The 23,105-nt window shown below is 39.0% G+C and overlaps 1 protein-coding gene across 2 annotated transcripts in view; it reads left to right on the top strand.

The window, feature by feature from the left end:
- The window catches only part of STK32B (serine/threonine kinase 32B), a 182,242-nt gene that overhangs the window by 92,316 nt on the left and 66,821 nt on the right, over positions 1-23,105 (top strand). For both annotated transcript variants that reach the window (XM_050896172.1, XM_050896173.1), the window contains one exon: positions 4,762-4,935. In XM_050896172.1, coding sequence (XP_050752129.1) covers positions 4,762-4,935 — 174 coding nt within the window. The remainder of the gene's footprint in view (positions 1-4,761; positions 4,936-23,105) is intronic.

The raw sequence follows: 23,105 nt of genomic DNA, 5'->3' as shown, positions 1-23,105 counted from the left end.
AAAGAACTCTGGATACTGGGTGCCTCATCTGGCAGGATTTCAACGAAAAATTACCCTAGATAACTAAGATGAAGGAATACAAAGGGGAAAAATGATCTTAATAATTCATCTGTAACTGCTTTTGTGAAGAGACAAAGATACAAATAATAAATACAAATATGATATAAATACAAAAAGAAGATATTATTAAAACAAATATACAGATATAAATATGGAAAGAGATATAACTTGTTCAGAAAGTGCTTTGTTTAAATTTGTTTCCATGGAGGATTTTGTTCAACGGTAGTTTATCTTCCAGTCTGTTGATAATAAAAAATCCAATTCACTGTTGCTAGGGGCATTATTATTTTATCTTAATTTGGAGAAAGCTGATTGTAATGCATTAAAACTTTTCTTCAAGCAAGAGAAAGCAGAGACTAGCTCTGTAATTAGAACAGTTTTCCTACAACTGGTTCATGACACTACTTAAAAAAAAAAACTGAAAAAGAAACAAAAAAATTACTCCAAGTCATTTACTCTTTCATTTCAAGGAGGATTAAAATTTTGTCTTTACATTAACTTAGTAATGTATTATTAATATTCAGTATCAGTCATAATGCTATAATTCATTCAGTAGGTATTTCTCAGTTACCTGGTTAACATAAAAATCCTGAACAACCTCTGATTTTACTTCAAAAACCAATCAGCCCTTTTGTATGTCATTTGCCTTTGAGCAAATAAGCTTACAAGAGTAAAATTACAGTGCTTACTCAAAAAACTAATCTCCACTGGGCTGATTTGCCACCAGCCCCTCCCCAACCTGCAGCAATATTTTCAGATTCATTTTTCCCATGGCCAATATTTCACTTGCTGTCAATTTCAGTTCTTAGACCAATAAATGAAAACCGCTTATTTCTTGAAATATTGAAAAAGCAAAAAGCTAAAAGGGAATACTTCATTTCTTGTATAAAGAAAGAATACTGGATTTGTGTAAGGGAGAGAGACAGAGGACTAGACTGCTTGTGACCATGACAAACCGAACGGGTCAGGAGCTGGTACACCAAGTCCTGTGAGTCCTTAACGCAGAGCAGGAGCAACACCGTTCGGTATCCAGCTGCACAGCAGGACCTGGAGCAACTCCTGCTCTGCATTCAGTAGCTTAGAAATTTGTAGCTGCAGGAGCTACTTAGTGGAGTGGCCATCAGCTCCAGAGACCTCCTGCTGTTTGCCATGTCCAAACTCTCCTCTAGGTTGTAGGAACATCATTTCACTGGGATGAACTCATTTACCCTCCAGAAAATCTCTTGGAATGATCTTGCGGCACTTTTAGTCACACTGTGGTCTGATCCAGATAGTCGGAGAAATGCCATCCGCGCAGGTTTGACACAATTGGATCCGCTGTGCAAGGAAAACACCATTATCCATGGCTACGTGCATATGATTAGCATAACGATGTGTATCAGGTGCAATATAATTTAGTGGGTGAAAAAGTCTGCTGATATACTGAACGTATCCATCCACAGTATCTGTTCTTTCACACTGGACCTATAAAGGTTCTAGCTTAACTACACCAGTATACATAACACTTCTGACAGGATCAGCAGAGTTACCACAGATATATATCAGCACAAATGAAAGAAAAATCTGGCTCCAAGTGAAAGAGGAAAACATGGGAGAGGATATACAGAGCTCCTCAAGAGCTGTGTCTCGGTGTGCATCATTCTAGCTTCAACATCTAAATAAAACTGGCCTGTGCTCCATTCACAGGTCGTGACAGATCATAGAATCATAGAAACATAGAATCATAGAATACCAGGTTGGAAGAGACCTCAAGGGTCATCTGGTCCAACCTTTCTCAGCAAAAGCACAGTCTAGACAAGATGGCCCAGTACCCTGTCCAGCCAAATCTTAAAAGTGTCCAATGGAGGAAGGCTGATGAGTGCAAACATTAGCCATACTTCTGAATCTCTTCAGGTTTGATTTTGGGGTTTTTTTGTCTGTTTGGGTTCAAAACACTTTGTTCTAGAGGTACAGTCACCTCTGGAAGCCTTGTAGCCCTGTTTGTAGGGATTGCACTTACTTTAATATGTTTACCTGAGAGGCAAGGTGTAGTAGCAGGAGACCAATCATTCACTAACAAGTCTGACAGGTCCCTGGACAAAACCCGTCTCTCATCATCCCAGCCTGGATTCCCAGAGATGGCAAAGAGTCCCTGAAAGTCCTGGAGCAGTGAATGGGTAGAGTTTGGTTGAGTCCTGGAGGAAAGCTTTATATATCTCCATAGTGTTCTTTGTTCCTCCCTGAGTGTCTGCTCTCTGGTGACTCCCAAGCTAGTTAGATGTCTAGTCTGACCTAGTGTGGTTTCTCTTACGTTGTTATGGAGTGTGAGCAGAACTAACATGCAACCCTCCACGCCTGACTGTAGACATGCTCTTCTGTGGACATGCTCTTCTATGCAAAGAGTATTATTTCCTGACATAATGAAATGGGATAGAGTACCAGCTCTTTCCAGTTCAAATTTTTGATCTCTCTTTTAAATCATTAACAATTCACAGATGCACCAAAAGCTTGCCTGGGAGATGACAAAGGACCACCACTCCCCACTCACAAGCACAGGAAACCAGAGTGCATCAGCAGAAACACATGCTTGGAGTGAAAACCCAGTTCCATCAATACACTCATGAAACACACTCATAATTTTCCCAGAAAAGGGAATAGTCGTTGAATTTAAAAGCAAGTTCACAGCAGTCACTCTTTACCCTGCCTTCACCCTCTGCCTTATGGTGGCTGGATCACTGAAAAAGTTTCTTAGGACATTTTCCTTTTCGAGACCAGAGTTGCACCAGAACCATTTCTACTGACATGTAATCATATGATTTTAGACACCAGGCAAGCTGTTTAGTCCCAGACTAGACACAATATTTCACTTATACATTTGAGTAGAGTTTTCAATATGTAATTTTCATTTTGGATTTTTTTTATATGTAAAAAGGAACCAGACAAAAGCTACACTTTACTCAAGCAGTAACTGAAGGAAAAAATAACATCTCTCATTATATCTGCTCACTGCTACAACTACTTCATTTAAAATAACAGCAGTGTCAAAAAAGAAAAAAAAAATCTTAAACATAACTACATATTTAAGCTTTCCTTTTGCAATTGCTCCAGGTTCAGTAACGCGCAACATTCAGAGTAATTTGAATATAATTGAAGCCTTCTGTTTTTTTAACATGTGCGTTATGAAATTCTGAGTCTCTGGAGGTGAGCAGACACCATGTACCACCTACTTTACTATTTTGCTTCCGAGATTTGACTTATTGAGAAGTAAGCTTAATGCAAATAAAATGGCTTTCCCCTCCTGGCATTTGGCAGGCATACAGAAATGCAGCAGAAGAGCAGAGTACCTAGAGACACTAGCTTCTCAGAACTGTGTTCGGAAAGAACAGAAAGCATTTAAATTCAAAACAAACCATCTGTGACAACCCCTAAGCAGTGCCTCATTTCAGAAAGTGCAAGCCTGGGAATGAAAGTGAAACTGTACGTAACTGTCAATTAAAATAATCTAATATAAACTTTTCTGCCTTTGGGGGGAGAGTGGGCACAGATTTTCTGGAAGCCCACTCTTTTTCATTTCCTTAGCATATATTTTACAGTTCAGGAGAACTGAATCACATCTGTAGCCAACATATATTACACACCGCATGGGAGAAAAGGTGATGGAAGAGGCACTATCCTTGTGGATCACCTCTCAGCAGTTCATATCCACAACTGGTATAAGCTAATATAACTTCACATCAAAATTAATTCTAGAACAACTTCTAAGAGAAGAGTGACTTCATATTAGAAATAAGGTATTCACCGTTCCCCATTTGGGAAATCTAAAATACTGTAGCTTAAACAGTTGCATTCAGAAATGAAAACCAGAGAGTTTCTGTCAGTTTATACAGATCAGAAATAAACAGAGCAATGGCAGCATAGCCAAGGTAAGTAGAAACACATGGAAATTCCTGCTTGCCCAAGCAGTATATATACAGTATACATTGGCTGGCTACACCTTTGGATTTACAGGACTTAAATCAGATCAGAATTTGGTCCTCAGAGTATTCAACAGGCAGTTCTGGGAAAGGGTCCAGAAGAATTCAGTCAGTAACTATGAAGACTCTGTCATTTTATAAGATATGAGTTGCAGAATGAAAAAATATGTATTGTTAGGCAGTAAAATTACAGTTCTATTTCTTACTGAATTTGGAGCTACACTGCAAGCTGTAGAAAATACTCAGCTAATAGAACATAGTGTATATTTATTGAATCTGGAAAATACCCCCGGGACAGCAGCTCTTGATCCTGCCAGGATACTTTCCATAGGCACTGAACTACAGTTGTATGCGTGTGAATACCCAGTGTGTTTCAAGGCCTTCCATTTTATTGCTATTATTTAGTAAGCCATTTTGTCAACTCAATGAGTATATGGTTATTTAAAAATGTAAAAACCTGAAAGGTATTTCAAATACTGTTTTATCAACAGTCAAGTGTTAATCTATGGTTAAAACAAAATAGTAGTACGGCAGCAGTTCAAGCTCTGCTTGCCTTGAATGTGCAGAGAGTCCCACCACAACCAAAGTCTGGTTGCAGGATTGGACCACAGCAGTGAGAAATCGGTGTATGCCTTTTGAGCAAATCATGGACTTACCATGAACAGATCTACTTACTGAGAGCTACCCCAGGGCACGGCTGTGGCTGCATCACCGACCCTGAGACCTCAGCTGTAACTCTTTCTTCCAGGTATTCCTTTCAAGACGAAGAAGACATGTTCATGGTGGTTGATCTCTTACTCGGAGGCGATCTGCGTTACCATTTGCAGCAGAATGTCCACTTTAACGAAGGAACTGTTAAGCTGTACATTTGTGAGCTGGCCCTTTCCTTGGATTATTTGCAGAGATACCACATCATTCACAGGTGAGTGAATTTCATTTGAGGGATGGGCTGCTTTCTTTTGGCAGAGCAGAAGACTTTTATCACGTATCTGATTACGTGGTTCTGTTTATTCAAAACCTCAGAAAAGTTTCCATTGTTATCCAAGGGTGGAATTTGACTCTGAAAAGGTTTTTTAAAATGTTTTCTTTCTGCCCTCAGCCATTCAGTAGCCCCAAATCCTTCCCATACTACCCTTTTCTTCTTCTGATCTCATACTACGATGTATATTTTTTACTATGGTCTTTACACACTAAATACAACCCATAACAGCATCCTGGCTGCTTTTAATTTATTTTTAGTTCTACAGTGCCCCAATGTTCCTGAACACAAAAATGTTGTAATCCAGTACAACAACTTCACACAACAACATCAGGGAAACGTCACAAAACCAAAGGCTGAGAATAAAGAATAATTTGTTTACTTGCAGAATCTGCGTGAAGGTCAGAAGGAAGAAAAGAGGTGGGGAAATAAGAGAAATAGTAGAAATAAATTGGAACAGTGATAAATGGTGAATCCTTTTTGCACTTCTTAGATTACAACAATCTGTTATTTTTACTGCCTTACAGCTGGCAATCATGGTATTCATGTCAAAAAAAGTGTCAAGCATCAGGGTCTGTTTGTTTTCCTTAAACAATTTGGCATTTAACTGAAGCAGCAGGGTAACTTCTCTTTTTATGTTCTTTTTATTTCACAGCAACTGTGAAATTATAAAATTATGGGCTTGAGCCTCTATTTTACTCTTTTTAGGCTAAATTCAGGATATTCCTTCCTGATTTACAGTGTTCTGAATACAAAAATAATTAGTTTTGTGTGTTTCTGAAGCTGGATGTGAGTGTCAGAGACCAAACTAAACTAAGCTGTGCCATAGATCTTCCAGTGTCCAGTATAAACAAATTCCTCCAAGTATTTTAACTGAGAGTTTTCATCCCATCCACCTACCAGAGCCGCCTCATGATTTTGCAATAAAGAACCAATAAAAAGTATGATCTGACTTTCTGAACAGGGAGGGTCCGTACAAAATCTCTCTGATCTGAGGTGCAGTGGTAGATGGGTGTTCTGTATTACTGAAGCTGCACAAGACAAAATTCAAGTAAACGTTGCAACAGTTGTTTTCCTTGCAATTAAAACTTCTGCAAATGTTGCGAACAATTTCTGAAATTTTGTATCTTTAGCACACTGTTATTATTTTAGTACACTTCCATGTATTTTGCATACGTTTGGCTGACCTTTGTTTCTATGCCTTAAGGAATGTTCTTCATGAAAAACGAATTGATGAGCATTTTTCTCAGCCTCATTTTAATGATGAGACATTTTATGCAAATAGGCTGTCAAAACATTGATGAGAGAATCCAGTTTGTAATCAAAATTTGTGTTTTGCTGCAAGCCTGTGACTTAAAATGTTTCACAGAAGAGCCTGTGAAAGGTGACAGATGTCTTGAGAGAATGAAGGACTGGTTTGAAGTCATTGTGGTTGTTTATAGTTTTTTGTAACAGTCTCTGCATCGCCATGGTCCCACTGTGAAAATGGGCAAGACACTTTGTTCTTTTATGTATTACTTAATCTTAAGTAGTTAGCACCTGATTTTACTTTATTTCTCTTTTGCACTGGTTGTAGTATAGAGTAACACCGCTGGCTTCAACACTTGTTGATTTGCACCAAGACAGGGGAAGGCATGGGGGTCTGGAGCTGGTTGTTGGCTCCATTTGGGGGCAAGTTCTGGGGTTTCGTTTTTGCTTTCACTCTACACCAAAAGTTTTCACAAAACCAGACGTGACAAAATACCTGTTTCTTAGCTTGTGGCGAGTCTCACTGGCTGGTTAACTAGGATTCTTGTTTAGGGTATAAAGAATCTGGTTCAGGACCCCGCTGTGTTATAGAAGAGATGTTTATTTTGAAGCTGGCAGACCTGAGATCTGAGCATGGCTCTCCCACTTCACCGCTTACCGCCCAAATCACCCAACTGTGGCACAAGGAGCCCACCAATTACTGTAAAATCCCAAATGATCCACACGCCAGTCAACACATTATTTAGCCAGGAGAGTCCCAGCACATTCTGCCTCCTGCCTCGCCGCCACCTGGAACAGCACTCTGCGGGGCGGGTCTTCAGCTGCCATACATCTCTGTAGCATGGCTGGCATCAAAAGCGCAATGCTGATTTAAATTGGCTCAGGAGCTGAGCCAGCAGTGATGCACAGTGAGGAGATGCGTAGCCATGACTTTTTCGTTGCAAACACGCCATCTTGATCAGAGATGAAACTGGTGAGCTGGTTGGTGTTTTTTCTTCATGGTAGCAGACCTCAGCAATATCATTGTGACCAAGTGCTTCCAGTCAGCATTCACACATTAACCTACAAAACTGTACTAGATCTTTCATTTTTAAATGAGTGCATTGGCAGCAAAAGGGGGAAAAAAAGGTTAGTGAGTCACAGAGTCATTGAGAGAGACCCCTACTAAATTTTGTCTGGGTTACAAAGAAAGAATAGTTGAATGATTCATCAGACTGGGTAGGTGGATTTTCAAATTGCACTGTTATAAAGGGCTGAATATATGATGTGTGAGTCAGGAACTTAACTCCTCCTCAATATTTACAGATGTGTATGAAATGTGTTCAGGTTTCCATTACTATTGCATCCGGCAACATGACAGAACGTTTTTTTCAAGATTAACCTGCAGCCTCAGGAGTTTGCTATAAAAGGAAGTGGTAATGAAGGGGACAGGAATTATCAGGCATGTATGAATGGATGTAGAAGTGTCCAAATCAGTGCTGTGCCAGTTCCCCTTGGAGATGCCTTGCAATGCCTCTGTGTTTGTTGATGTGGTTAGCATTGTGTACTTTGAATGTGGCAATCTTTTCAGCAATAGAAGTATTGTTTCTGCAGGGACAACTTTAACCATAAATAATAGTGTAAACACCACTACTGTTCTGGTGTGTTTATGAAACTTGTCATTTTTATTAATCACATCCATGTATATAAAATCCATATTTGTCACGCACAACTCTGCAATAGTGGATTTATTTATTACGGCACAATAAGGAATGCTGCACTGTGCCTCACTCACAGCTCTATTGTAAATGTTTGCATCTACATAGATGTTCAGCTAGAACTATAAAAAATTTAAAAAGAAAGCTATAAGTTTCAAGCTATGATTTGAAGACTATTCTGGGCAAATTTTTCACTTAACTTACACAACAGCTAACTTAATATTGAGATATCTCTAAACTGTTTGTCACAGGTAATGGCTACATCACAAACCCTTATTTTCTCACAGCCTTATTGTAATAATATTTTATCCACATTTCTTAAATGAAAAAATAATTCTTTGAAAGCTGGATGAGCAGTGTTTATTATAGACCCTCGGATCAAGTACACACAGAAAGGCTTCTGACAATTCACATGGTCTCATTCATTCTCAAATGTTGGATCAAATCCGGCATTCTGCCATTTCAAGACGGTATGACTAAACACATTCTTTCCAGCGCTGCTTGTATAATACCAGTGAATAATGTGTTGGACAAAAGTCTTCCCATCAAAGGCTGAATAAACTTATTTCAGCCATGAGTAACTCAACCTCCTCCTTTCACAAATGTTGCTGTTCATACATTTCAATAAAACCACCTGCTTCCTCACCAAAGTAGGCTGCCCATTTTCATTCAGCTAGTTCTTCCAGCGGTAGCTCCGGTGTTGTCTCTCCCAGGATGCTCTTGCAGCTAGAGCCTTGGCTTGGAGCAGCGCTGGCCCTGCGGTGCTGCGGCTGCTGCCCAAGTAACACGCTTGCTGATAAAATGACATTTTCTCTTTCTAAGGGGGCAAGTGTTAACTGCATTGCCCTTACAACTTTTCATCATCGTTTGGCTCCATTGATTTTCATCTGCTCAGAAAGGAGGCTGGATGTGGCAGATGTCTGGAAAGGAAATTGCAGTAACCTTCCAGCACAATTTTAGGATACTGGACTAGCTATTTGATCTGTATGCCCAGGGCTTTTTTATTTCAGTGGAGTTTTTTAATGCAAAACCATTTGTGTGTGTATGTGTACATATATAAGCATACATATAAATTTTTGGTTGAAGTACAATATGACTGGAATCGGTCCGGCTTGGCAGGTCTGTGCTGTGTGGCTACTGTGATCACCACTCTATTTTCCATTCCTGCAAGTTCTGCTTCCAATGGAGAGTAGCACCAGGAGCTATACAGCTACTCAGCAGCAGTGCAGGGTGGGCAAAAGCTAATGGAAAATCGAGCATTACATTTTCCTCTGCCAGCTGATCCACTGCAGAGTAAGGGTGTCTTGCTGCTACCAGCTAGGCAAGATGTACTCTTTGTTCAGCACTGCTAGGCTGGGCTGTACTGTATGTATAGGAGATGCCTGTTTGTTCATTACTGTTGAGCCTTTCAAGGTGTCCAGCAGTCTGGTGAAATAAGATAATAAGTCTAAATGATTAGACTCTTCTTTAAAATGGGCCTTCCCAGTGTCACTTGTGACACCACACACGAAAAGAACAAATTCTAATTTAAAATGTTCCCTTCATAACACTGTCCATTTAGTAAGTAAGCAGTAAATAGGTTTGGAAGTTATTTGAAAATGGAGAATTTGCCCTTTGTTGTTTTTCACAGATGTCATAAGCAGAATAGTGCCAACCTGAGATTTACCAGGACATATTAAAAGGACACAGTTCCTTACAGATTTCAGCTCATACTAGTAGTCTTTTTCTTGCTAGTAAGCATGTGCAGATGAAGAAGAAAATGTAGTAGAGTCTGAAGTAGATGAAGTGGGAAAAAAATAACCATAATATAACTGCTATTCATAAACAGTACCAAAGGTTATGACAGGTCAAGAGGCCTGTTCATTGAATTTTCTTAATTTGTCTTCCCATGTCTCTTCCATGTCATCGTATTATGTTCTTTAAACAAGCGCAAGCTCACATTATTTCCAAGGACAAATTGCAGGAACTGAGCAATGAGTTGTGTAAGAGAAGCAAATCAGAAAACGTACCAAAACCAGCCAAAAAAGAAACACCATGCAAACCACAAAGCACAGAAAACCGGCTGAATGCTTATGAACCAGCACTGATCAAAAAGACAGTGATGCACAAATTCCAGGCACAAAAGGTATTTAAATTTCAGTCGTGTCCGTAAAAAAGAATTAGATATCACAAGATATGAATATGCAGAGAACAAGCCTTTCAACTTTCAACAAGGCTCTACCTACAAGAACAAATTAATTTTACTTCTGTTTGGCAACAGTAAAAGAAAAAGATATTTGATATACCAGATGACACACTGCAAATAAATGAAGTTGGTTTGGAAACACACTGAGATTTCAGTATCCAGAGACTAGTTTACTAATGAAGTAAAACTGCCCGTATCGGGGAAGAGACACAGGGAACACTCTGAGATGCGTGATGCCCCATGAGGTGCTCCTGTCCTGCTGCTGGCACTGATATAATCTTTCTATTGTGGGCATAGTGCGCTCTCCCTTCATCACTCAGGTGAAATACCAGAAGACACCCACCATACCCCCACTCCTTTCTTACCCCTTTGCTGAGGGATCCTCGTTGAAGTCAGCAGAGGATTGCTTGGTTCCTGACAGTTTTCAAGTGAGTAGATGAAGTTGCCCCTTGGCTCTTTCTTTCATCCTCCTTCTTCTCATTATTGCAAAGTGGTAAGAATGTGCTTACATGAAATATTTTGTTTAGCCAATGAAAACTCATATCATAAGCCATGCACCATTTAAAATTTAGGTGTCCGGTCAATGTTAGGAGAGGGAAGATCTGAAATGTAGACTGAGCTCAGCCAAATATCTTGCATTAGGTGCCAGACTTCCAGTGGCCAAAGATAACCTAAATCGAGCCCATCCTAAGTGTTTGTGCTGTATACAGCTCTAGAGAACAAGTTTTCCTTCACTAAAAATGTAAGTTCTGTGATTGTAGTTGTTTTTCTTATTGCTTGCTTCTCTCTTTAAAAACAGACACCCAGACAAGTGTAGATAGACATAGAGGAGCGTACGACACGCATCTAGAAGAAAAAGTTACATCTTACTAATTCTTCTAGAAAGCAACTAGAAAGAATTTCAAACAGTTTTGTCTGAATTGTAATTTTTACACACTGATTTAAAGGTTTTTGTGAATCTTTCCTCACCTCACTGTCGCTTAGCTGCAACCAACAAAATAAACATGAAAAATCTTGGTTTTTCTAAAACTCTAAAACCACAATACCATCACTAGGGAATTGTGGACTTACACGTGTCTGACTTGCTCCTACTAGTTGTAGCTCCATACTCCTCAGTACTGGAAAACATAGCTCTCTTGGAGCAAGATAAAGCATTTACATAGAGGGAATCAGCACTTCATGCTGTTCATGGCTAAGTACACAGGAACAGGAGACAGTGTAGAGAAACTGAGACCCAGGCAAATTCAGACTCTCTGTCACATCAGGAGGTACGAATATTTTGAAAACGGGCAACAAAAAGCTGCTAGGGAATTACCTTACCATAGAGCTTGCTGCTGCAGTAAGTGTGATAGCCAGCATCCTGGAGATGCCAGCAGGTCCACTGATGCCTGAGCTCAGCACACTCTTTTCTGTGGAATGTGCTCAAAGGGAACATATAAAGTCCATGTAGATATTTTACACCAGTTTGCCTGTTCCATGGTCTGCATTTCCCACTTTCCAGTCACTGTGGCAGGGAGTATACCGTTGGTTTGGCTTTTTCATCTACATCTGTCTTCCAGAGGGCTTTCTTAAAGCCCATTTTTACATTTGTTCTGGGCTTATAATGACTTTCCTACGAATTGCTTCCAGTTTTTGCAAAGTGCACCCCCACCTAAATCAGCTGCTGTCACCTGTCTGTGTTACTGTTTTTCCCCTCCTTCTGGTTTTCTTTAATAATCCCTTTACATTAACCTACCTTTTAGGAAAAGAAGTCTTACACAAGTAGTCTTCAGGGCACATGATATGTGTTAAAATACTACACATCCCTCATCTCCACAATTTAGCACCCTATTGATGGATAATGAAATTAAATGGTTTCCTTCCTTCCTTCCTTCCTTCCTTCCCCCACTCCTCAGTATTAAAATTTTGATCATGAATCATTTTCAGAGATTCAGACACTGAAGCAGAAGATGCTGACAGAATTGAAGCAGAGCTTTATATTCAAGATTATCTCAAGCCTCCATCCACAAATCTGATCTGGTTTATGCTAGTTTTCTGCTTTAGTATATTGCTAGTTTCTTTGTGGCTAACGCAATGTGAGTGTTATCAGAGCTATCTTTCTTTCACAGAAATCCGTTTTACAAATTTCTTGGTGTTGCTTTAAAGCTTCAAGTGATTTTAGTATAGGCATCTGCTCCCAACTTAGGTATGCTAGCAATATGCCTGTCTCATATGGCACTGCCTGGTTCACCTTGGTTCTGTGACCCTCCACCCCCCACCTGCCATCCCAGGGTGGTGCTGCTGCCCTGACCTCCCCGTGCCAGCTGAACGAAAGCCCCTCTCACCAGTAAGAACAAATTAGCAATGAAGTGAAGTCTTAATTAACAGGGGAGAGAACAAGAGCCAACCCCCTCTGATACAATATAGATCCCTTTTTCCAAAGCTTTGGTGTTAACGTTATATTAAAAGTATTCTGATACGTTTGCATCTTGGAAGTTTCACAACATCATGACTGTACGCAGGCATATTTTCTCCACTGAAGTGGCAGGTTTGCATGCAGTGTGCTTGAGTCATTTTTTTGTTTGTAGTCAATGAAGAAATGTAAAATCTTTGATTAAAGTATGTAGATGGAGAGTGGGAATATGGAAAAAAGCTGTAAACTTCAGGCTGAGCAAAGTATAAACCAATAGCAGCATATGGACAATTGCTTCTTTCTCCTGTTTCTGCTTTAATGATTGCAACTTTTTTTTCAGCTTGGATGAGCAATACATACATAAAGTATTCTATCATTCCCTCGGATATCTCCTTACAATGCAAGTTTTGTTTTAATATATGGCAAAATAACAAAGACTCATGGAAAAAGGCGCACATTTACATTATTTCCTCATGACTGCAGTAGTCTTTGATATCTCAGGAACTGAGTAGATTGTCCATGATGTGGTAGAAGGCATTTTATTAAAGGACATTGCAATTTAAGCTTCCTTCATGCCTTGGAAATGCATTCAGCAGCTTTCAGTACAGCTTTGATACTTCAGGTGAAATGTGGTCTGCTTTGTACAATTTTTAACTTAGCAGATATACAGAGGGATGAGAAAGAGTGGGAGTTGTAACACTGATCATCTGACAGAATTTCATCTTTCAAAACAAATCGTCTGATGGGCAGGGATTGTAATTAAGTTACAGATTGCCACAAGTTTTGTTCTGCTGAAGTTGCCTTCTTGACTTTTTTTCTCTTGCATTTATTGTCTATATCCTTTTTTGGGAGCTCCTCAGGGCATTCCCTCGAGGTTATTTTCAAACATATCTATATCCTCTGTGAACTGCTGTCCCAGCTCCCCTGGATGGGTTTTACAGAGGAGAAAGCACAGCAGCTCAGAGCTTTGATGCTGTATGACAGTCCTACTGATGAACCTCCACTGCTCCCAACATGTGCGTGCACAGCTTACACTCATCCCCGGGGGAATTGCCTACTGACCCAGTGGGGATAATTGCACTTTCCTGCAGCAGAGGAGATGAGGCAAGCCTGCAATTCAGCAGCTGTGGTGCTCTTGCACATTCAGAACCGCTGCCAGCAGGGAAGACCTTAAAATACGGTGCCAAACTGGGACCTTGCAAGGGGTACACTTTTAATAAACCAAAACTTATTACACTAGATTCTAATGAATTTGGTCATTCTTTACACTGATGATCAAAATTATCTTTACAGTCAGACTAACAAGAAGAATGAGAAATAACCTCTCTCCAGTGGCTATCAGTTTTTATTCAGTCATTTATCTGTTTATCTTGCTATACACATGAAACTTTGGTGCTGCTCTGAATGCAGGATGCAGAAGAGTTGCTTTCTAGTCTAGTGATAAAAACAATACAACACTTGAGCTTCCCTTTTTTTTCTTTCACAGTGACTATTCTGTGTCTAGTCATGTTATAGTCTCCCAGTTTATTTCAATGATATTTTTATTGCACATTTCACTTTTTTTTTTTAAGATTTGGAGGTTTAATCATGAGCACAGGTACTTTATAAGATAAATATGAGTTTCTCATGATAAAACTGTAGGCCCTCTTTCTATACTGTGTATAGAAAGATACTGTCTCTGCTGTCAGGTTTAGTTCAGATTGTAAGGATTTTGAGGTTCAAACCATATTTTTCTTGGCTTTATTCAGCCCTCAAACTTCATTAGTTTTTAGTAAAAAACAACACTGCTAAAATCTCATCTTTCTCTGTAGTTTTTATCATTCAACGTCAAATGATGTGCAATGGAACTGGAATGATAAAAGACTTCATAAATGATAAAAAACACTACAAGAAAAATAACAGCACAGAAGGTATCAATTTTTTAACAGTGTCAGAAAAACAAACTGATCGGACAGTCTTACACTGAGCTCTGAATGTCTGGCCTGTGAGTTCACAGTTTGGACTTTCAGTGAAAGTGGCTGATTTTTGAGCCAGCTGAGCAGCTACACTTTGGAGAGCCAGTAGCAAGAAAAAAAGAAATTGGTGGTAAGATAGATGGACCTAAGAGTACCAAGAAGAAAAAGGACATCATATCCCTGCATCAAGTGTGGAAAAGATGCCCAGAGGGGCACTAGGAGGGCTGAAGTAGAGACCAGGGAGTGCAGAATGTGGTGTTGGGTGTGGGCAAGGGAAAGCTGCTGCGCAGAGGAGTAGCCCTTGCAAGTCAAAATCAGGAGTGACTGCAGAGAGTGGAGAACATGGGAGAGAGGCACCATGAAATGGGGGAGTGCAGTAACAGGGGCAATAGGGGGTCAATGCCAGTACATGAATTCTGGGTCAGAGGGGTAAGGTTACTGAAGGCTGAATGGTTTTGAATATGTCTCTCTTGGTCATTGTCAGGGTCAAACAGCTTTATTCACCAGCTGCAAAAAACTTTGCTGAGTTCTGCAGATAGGAATTAATACACTGGCATAAAAATTAATCTCTCTGTGTATTCCTAGAAAAGGTGCTGATGTTGGGAAAATGCAGTCTTAGATTTGCTATGTTGCTCTCTCAAGTTGCTACAAAAATTAAGATATGGTCCTCTTTAAAAATATCAGATCAATAGTTCTACTCAACGAGTGACAGAGGTCTATTTTGAATGCAAGTCAATAAACAATAATTGGCTTATTGTCAATAATCAATAACAATTACTAATATAGTCACTTAGCAAGACTTGCTGAGTGGAAAATCTATTGCCAGAATGCTGCATTTCTTGGCTTTTATGCTAATTAAATGTATTAGTTATCTAGAGTTCTGCCTTTAAAATCTATGGAGACTCACAGCTTGCCTCTTAATTTGAGAGGCTGCAGAATTTTCCCCTGATGGTGCTCCTTCAACTCTCTTCTGTAAACCTACTCAGCCACAGAAACACTCTACGGACGGACCCCAATGCAAACACATGCACTTACCTATGTAGAGTTGAACACTAATTTAAGTACCAGCTTATTTCCCTGAGTCCCAGAGTACCTCTACTGCTGAAAGTAAGAATTAGGAGCACATAGGCAAGGATGTCCATTTCCAGCCAACAGTTTTTTATCCTATCGTTATTGTTTAATGTTTGCTTTTGGAAGATAAAGTGTCAAAAAGGAATAGCATATGAGATCTAAAGCTGAGAAATTGAATTATTAAGCCTTAGTTGTCTAGATTTTTGAACATACACGTCAAACCAGGGTAACTCTTTAGTTAATGGGAAGAATGGTGGTGCTCAGTCATTGACTGCTCTTCCCTCCTAAGAAATACTTGGTCACCAGTTTCCTTACATCAGACAAGATTTTATCTCCTTGAGATGAAATGTGGCTCCAGTTGTACAAAAGCAGCTCTGTGTGGCAGTGCCAAGTTCCCTAGATGCCACAGACATCTGGGCTTGTGATGGCTGCCTGTCTGGAGGGGAGTGAGGAACCCCTGGGATCCTTCCTCAGACATTCCCCTCTTAACTTCACCAGGCTAGAAGACCATACAAAGCCTCAGAGGCTTTCATGCCACAAATGAGGAGGATGTTTTATTTGACGGCACCAACTAAAAAAATTCTTAAGCGTGCAAGCTATTTTAACTACAGCACAATTTATCATGTATGAAGGATTGCGTTCTTCATGGTGTGAGGTGACGTCAAACAAGACAATGAGTGCCAGAAGCGTGACTCTTGCAAGAGGCTTAAATACCTGCCTGCGCTTCTGTGATAACACATTACAATAATTTGACTCGAGAACATCCCCAGTTGTTTTCGTAATTCCACACAGCATGCAAAATATTTCTTATATTTTTAAAAACTTATTCCACAGTTCACCAAGATCTAAGTGCAGGAGTCTATATTTTTTTTAGTTGGCTGTCCAAGCAAGTGGATACCTGGTCAACACGGGCAACAGAATCTAAAAAGCTATTCAGCTCATCCAAAAATAAACATTTGGTCATCTGAATGGCTCTTTACACTCCAGTGACCATGTTGTTTATACATCCATTGACTATAATGGGAATAATTCACAATAGAACCAAATCTAAGTATCTTAATCTGAGAGCTGCATCCCATCTCTATTTTCAGTTGAATAAGTAGCAAGAATAATCCTTATAATAATTTCAGTGCAAATAGTTACTGTAACAGCAGTTTCTCCACACAGAGTCTAGTTTAAAAACACCTTTCACCAGTACTGTATTCTTGCCTACTAATCTTAACCAGGATGTTGCTACTACAGTCTGTAGACTCAAGTAATATTGCGAATCTTTCATTCCTTATCCAGGTTCATCAAGAGGAATTGGAATACTTGGCTGTTTGATTCTGAGCAATATGTTGTTGACTTCTCTTAGAATAGGGAGGCTTCTTAAAAAGGTGGTGTACTGGAATATGAGTTGTGGTTTGGGTCAAATGTATGCTGTCAAGTCTTATCTATCTTAAACAGCAATCTCCAGGAATACGCATATTTATTGCTCTGGGAGTTTCTTTGTAAACGTTCCTTCTTAAAAGCATCCAAAGTTATTCTTATAAGTAATTTATTACATTCCTTTCCAGGATAGGTGAGGCTGGAAGTACAGAAGTGTTGTGAGATTTCTGTTCAAAACATTAGAGATTGGCTGGAGGAAGCAAATGCAGCATAAAATCAGATATTTGCCCCTCAGTTTCAAAGAATTAATCCATCTATTGGTGGATTTCACAAGAAGACCTGCCAGCTTCTGCTAACATTTCAGGTAGTAGCAGGTCAGTTTTTTTAATCATTTACCAAATACAATTTTCTTTTCAAGCATAGACTCTGCACCTCCCAGCCCAGTCTACTGCAGCTCACTTTTACATACATTAAATCTACAAAACCACCCAGAAGGGCAAGCATATGCAAGACATCAAAGTTCACTTGATTGTGGAACATATTCAGCCACCTCTCTGTGATGTGTCCTGGTTGTGTATTTCATGGGCTCTGAGGCGGTCAATTTGAGGAATAAAGGCCCAAATCCTTATACCCATGGTTCTCATGTCATGGGAATGACCCAGCAGGAAATGATGGCAGTGGTGAGGGTGACAGAGAATCTGACATTCATGCTAGCATTTGGGGTTTCAGACCAGAGTGAACAAGACAGCATCACATGGTTGTTTCCTGCTTGCTGGTCTACAGCCCTTCTCCCTGCTACACTGTACTGCTGAAACTTGGATCAGCAGAAAATGTGCTTAATGGGAAGTTTCACTGCTGCATTGAAGGGATGACTGCCCAGGCACTCGCTGAAAACCTGAAACCTTTGGAAGCTGCTGTCATCTTCCTTGGCCTGCACAGGAAGTCCACCATGCTGTACCGTACTTTAATTGCCAGCCATGTCAGCTGTAATTAATTGCACTTTGGTATGGATGAAGGAAGCAGTTGTTAAAAAATATGATACTATTATTGTGGATACTGCTGTTCTAACAAGGGTCTGAAGAACTTTTACGTATGGAAGTTGGTAGGGCTTTTAAGGCAAATTTTAGGGATATTATACAGAAATTATACAGTATGAACAGTGGCTGACTAAAGCACACATGTGTTGGAATTCTGTATATTTTCTTTTTGAGCTTGTCTGATAAGCCTAGCAAACTCTTGGAGATGTGATACACCTGAATGGATCTATTCTGTATTTCATGCAGTGAAAAACAAAGGAGCAGCTATATGAATTTCAGCTGTTGCAAAACAGCACACTTTCGGTGCTAGCTTTTTACAAGAGAGAAAGCCAAACATGCTTGTCAGTAACAATGCTCTTCTGATTTATCTTTAGGCAGAGGACAAATGTCATCAACTTCTTCTCTCATTTAGTTTCACACATGGATTTCTGCCTGTGTAAATTGGAAGAGGGCCTATGCCTTTTACTGGAAAGAGACTGATATGCAATTGCTGGCAGAGTACACGCAGAGTACATTCTCCCCCCTATTCCTAGTCAAAAGCTCTCACATTGTATCATCGAAAGAAGCATCACCATTGCAATGTATATGCTTTCCTGCTGGACCAGATAATTCCTTCCAAATGCCACACTCCAGTTAGCATCTAATGAGTCGTGCATTTCCCGTGGTTATCAGAGATGTCACCTGTTCTTGAAAGCTGATTCACACGTAGGGGTATGACCCTTGTACTTGTACGCAGAGAAGGTCTCAGCAATACTTGATGCTTCAACACATAGAGTCATCGGCTGTGAGATTATCAACAAATTACTGCTATGTGGTAATTCTGCATTACTCCTCCATCTGGAGGAGTGATCTGGAGTGATCTGGAGAAGCATTTGGCTGAAAAGACTTTTTATTTGAAATGTGGTGATGTTTTGGCATCATCACAGTGCTGACAGTTGTTCAAGGTTCCCCTCAGAGCTACCCAAAAGTCCAAGGGCTGTAGTCATGTCTAGCGTTAGCTCTAGAAAGCAGTTATAGCAAAGGAAGTGGCACATTTGTCATTGCTTTGAGTCCTTCAGGCAAGATGAAAACTAACCATTGGATTGCCTGCAAGTCGTTTGTGTTGGTTAATGTTCACTTGGAAAAGAACCATTGTGTCCGGAAGAGGAATCCTGGATAACATAGTCTGGGCTTTGTTATGTAAAAACTCAGTTTATATGGCCGCAGTGGTACTTTCCAATCCCAGTCTCTGAGACATTATTCAATGCATCACAGAGGAGGCAAAGTACAGGTTCATGTTCTCCGTTGGACAAATCTTTCTAGCTTTAAGAATCTTCAAATATTTTTCTTGTTATTGCAATATATAATTACCTCTTTGATAAAGTCATATTGGATCTTCAGGAAGAACAATATAATGAAATACTCTGTTTAATATTTTTATTTTAATTTAGTATCTATGCAAATTCAGGAGCTGAACCTAGCGAAAGACGACTATTATCTGGCTATATATAGCCAGAAATGCAAAAGGTTCAGTGTAGGATTCCTGTTTTTACAAAGGTAATTTTCTTCAACCTGGGATAACAATATCTACTGCAACTATTTCTCTAAGCTAAAATTGGCAAATACAGTGTTTCCAAAGACCAGTGTCCATTCAGACAAATGTAGATATCATTACTGCCACCTATTGTTACAAGTAGAGAATTGAAAATATTTTCATAATTGTATTTTTCCAAATGGAGATAAAACTGGAAAATAACAAGCTTGTTCCAGTTAAAGTATTTGTAAATAAGCATGTTTTGGTGCCTTCTTTGACAGCTTTATTTTCAGAGCTATGTAAAATTGGCTAGTACAAGTGCTAAGAAAATCCAAGATCTTCATGGACACCTGGTAAAAAATAGTACTAAACTAAAAAGGAACCACAGGCACCACCATAATGCTCAGCATCACAGTAACGTATTTCTATATATCTAGGTACTACAATCCCAAGCCTTGAGCCAGGTGTCCAGACACTCTTTAGAGGTACATAGGAAGAGGTAGGGTCTTCAGAGGCCCTCATTAGTGAGAGCTTTTTCACCTGTCGTAATTATTACAGCAGTTGTATCTTGCATACATACTAGAAAATGGTCTTGTTGCCACCCAGGTTGCCACACAGAAGGAAAAGGCTGCAAAGTGTGATAATGGGCTGGATGATAGGATTCTGATTAGTATCATATGAATGCGTGCTAGCAGATAATTAGTTGGAAGTAGTTATGGATTTTTTTGTTTCTGTATTAAAGCCCCAAGAGTGGGAATTGCAGAGAAAATAAAAGATTTCAAATAAAAGAGAAGATTTTAAATAGGAAGATCCAATAAAAAGATTTTTTTTTGCAAGGCCTACTGACTTGTTGAGTACCTGAGGTTCATGAATAATGCATCACAGATTGTATAATAACAAAATTACGTATTTCTGATTGGTAATAAATATATTATTTGGGATTGCATATGTAGAATCTTGTCAAAGGTGTTTCAGTTTTACAGAATGATTTTCAAATCCTGAAACCTTTACTCATTTTTTTCACAGAGAATTCTGTGGAATTCTATCAATTTCTAGATTTAGAAGTTGCCTTAATGAGTACTGTGAGGTTTGAACATATAATTAAAATATCATAAAACTATTAAAACACTGTGATAAAACCAGATTACATTTCAAGTTGTAATGTTTGTTAGTCTCAGTCTTTCTTGAAGGAAAGAGTTAATTTTTCTAAGACACCTGATATCTATCTATCCACATACATATACTTATTTGAAAAAAACAGTCTTCTACTGGAAGCTGATGATTCTGAAACTGTATCATCTGGTAAATCACTGCAAAACTACAAATTTCACTCCATGCCTTATTTGGAATCTGAAATGTATGTAGATTTACTTGTTTTTTCCCCTGGATGGAGATGGGGCTGACTAAGTAAGTTCCACTGGACGGAACTTAGACCAATTAATATTTTAGGCTTTTTGACATTTCAGACTAGAACAGGACACTGGAAGTGATGCCCTTTGACATTGCAAGTCCTCTGTGTATAACAGGCTCCAGAAAGTGCAAATGGAAATGGCTGAGTTGATTGAATGAATTATTGTACCCTTTGCTTCTCAGAAGATAAATTTATGCATGGACATCCTGGCGCAAAATAGCGGTTTATTTTGCTTTCAAGCAGAATTAGTGGATCTCAGCTATGCTGGAATTTTCTCCTTACTCAAGAGAGAAATAGCTTAAAAAGGTGCATTCCTTTTTATTTATTCCTATAAATAGCTCAGGTCAGTAAAATTACCTATGTAACTTGTCTCTGGTTGTCAGTGAATTAGCACAAGTTTAAATATGTAAAGATCAGGACCAGTACTTTAATTTTTTGTCACCTTGATCACTTGTTTCTGCATTTGCTGTCCACACCTATGACCAATGGCTTTTATTAACAGACATTGTTTCCTCATTCCTGTTTTAGTCAGACACCAAGAACTGTGAAAGCCTGTTTCTGAACTTAATTATTCTGGTGGCTGGGGTGTCAGATGTGGTGCCTTGTGGAAACACACCCAGATTTGTACAAACAAGCATCCACAAGATGTTTTTTTCTTTACAGATCTCTCATAATCTAATACCACATCTTCTCAGCTAATTTCCAGTTTTACTGAAGTCTTTAAATTTCAAAATTGCAGTGATTCACAGGGTCTTGTCATGTCATGACATTCATTAGAGCAGGAACAAAAGGCTCTGAAGGTCTTTTTATGAAAGGGCAGTAAGTGGCAGCGATTACTGGTGAGATCTAAGTGAGGGGTATGTGAACTGACAATCAGAGGTCTGGAGCAGTCAAAAGTGTTTCATTCCCATCCATCTGATTGATTGATAGGAAATAACAGTAAAGAACTCCGAGATTCTTACTATGATTTTGTTTTAATACCATTGAATATTTCTTGAACCTGGGAAGGATGTTATTCAGGTACAAAAAACTAAAAAGATAAATGAATGATGAGGTGTTGATGAAAGGAAGAGAGAATGCAGCAGACTTCATTAAGGTTATTTCTTGAGCAAGCACTCTTGGTAGGTACTCTGCATAGTTCAGCTCTGGAGGATATGTGATTTCTGTGCTGCCCTTATGGAAGCAAAACACCTCTGAATCAAATTCATCTCTTGGCTGTACAGCGGCCAATATATATTGACTTTTCCTTCATCCAAAGCTTCAACAAATTTGGCATAAGAAAAGCTCACTATGTATGCATTCACTTTCTTTATGAACTGCACGCCTTGGACATGTGTATTATTTGTGAATCTAAATATCAAATAGGAAGGAAATAAGGTCCCTATCTGTGAAAATCAGAATTTGTTCACATTTCTTTGCATAATTGGGAGAAAACCCTTTATAATGTATGATATGTCACCTCAGTGCTCTGATACAGTGATGTCTCATGTGAACTCAAATAATCCATAGCTGAAACTTACATTTCCCAACTCATTGCCATTTTTATGGCTGTTAGGAACTGTTATACAGCTAATACTAATCTTAATGAAAATTGTCCAGAACTACTCATGTCACATTAGTTTATTATTATGTGGCAGGTATATGTTTGGGATTTAATGTGAAACATTGGTGTGACTAACTAAACCTAAAAATCCTAACAAAAAATAAAAGGCTCTGGTCAGGTGTATTCTGTACTATATAAATGGGTTATGAGCAAATAATTGAGAATAATTTAATAGTTGAGAGAATCAGGTACTCAGTAAACTGAGGTTATTGGAATTATCCCTGCATGACTTCAGGTTGTTACCCAGAAGTTGTTGCTTTTTACCATGCTTTTTTTTAATGGTAGCAGCTGTCTTCTAGACTTTAACACTTGCACCTAATAGTCAATGCAGACTCCTAGTCTTCGTATAACATTCCCTATATCCAAAAATACAACCAATGCTCACTTTCAGTCATGACTGTTGGGATCATTTTGACAAAGAGAAGGCAAACAAGAGTGTGAAGGTTATTGTAGGTTAAAAACTAGTTAATGTGACTTTCTGTGATCTTAACACAATTTTTTTTTTCTTCCCAGTGAAAACTGGGAAGATGCCTATTTCTGCATAAGGAAAAAGATATTAATATAAGAAAATATTTAAGGAAATATTAAGGAAAAAGCCTTTAAACTCAGTATTTCAAGGTTTCCTACGCAACA

Source organism: Gymnogyps californianus, chromosome 4 (genome assembly GCF_018139145.2).
Source record: "Gymnogyps californianus isolate 813 chromosome 4, ASM1813914v2, whole genome shotgun sequence".
In the NCBI taxonomy this organism is placed as follows: Eukaryota; Metazoa; Chordata; class Aves; order Accipitriformes; family Cathartidae; genus Gymnogyps; species Gymnogyps californianus.
This window is presented reverse-complemented; position numbering and strand designations above follow the sequence as displayed.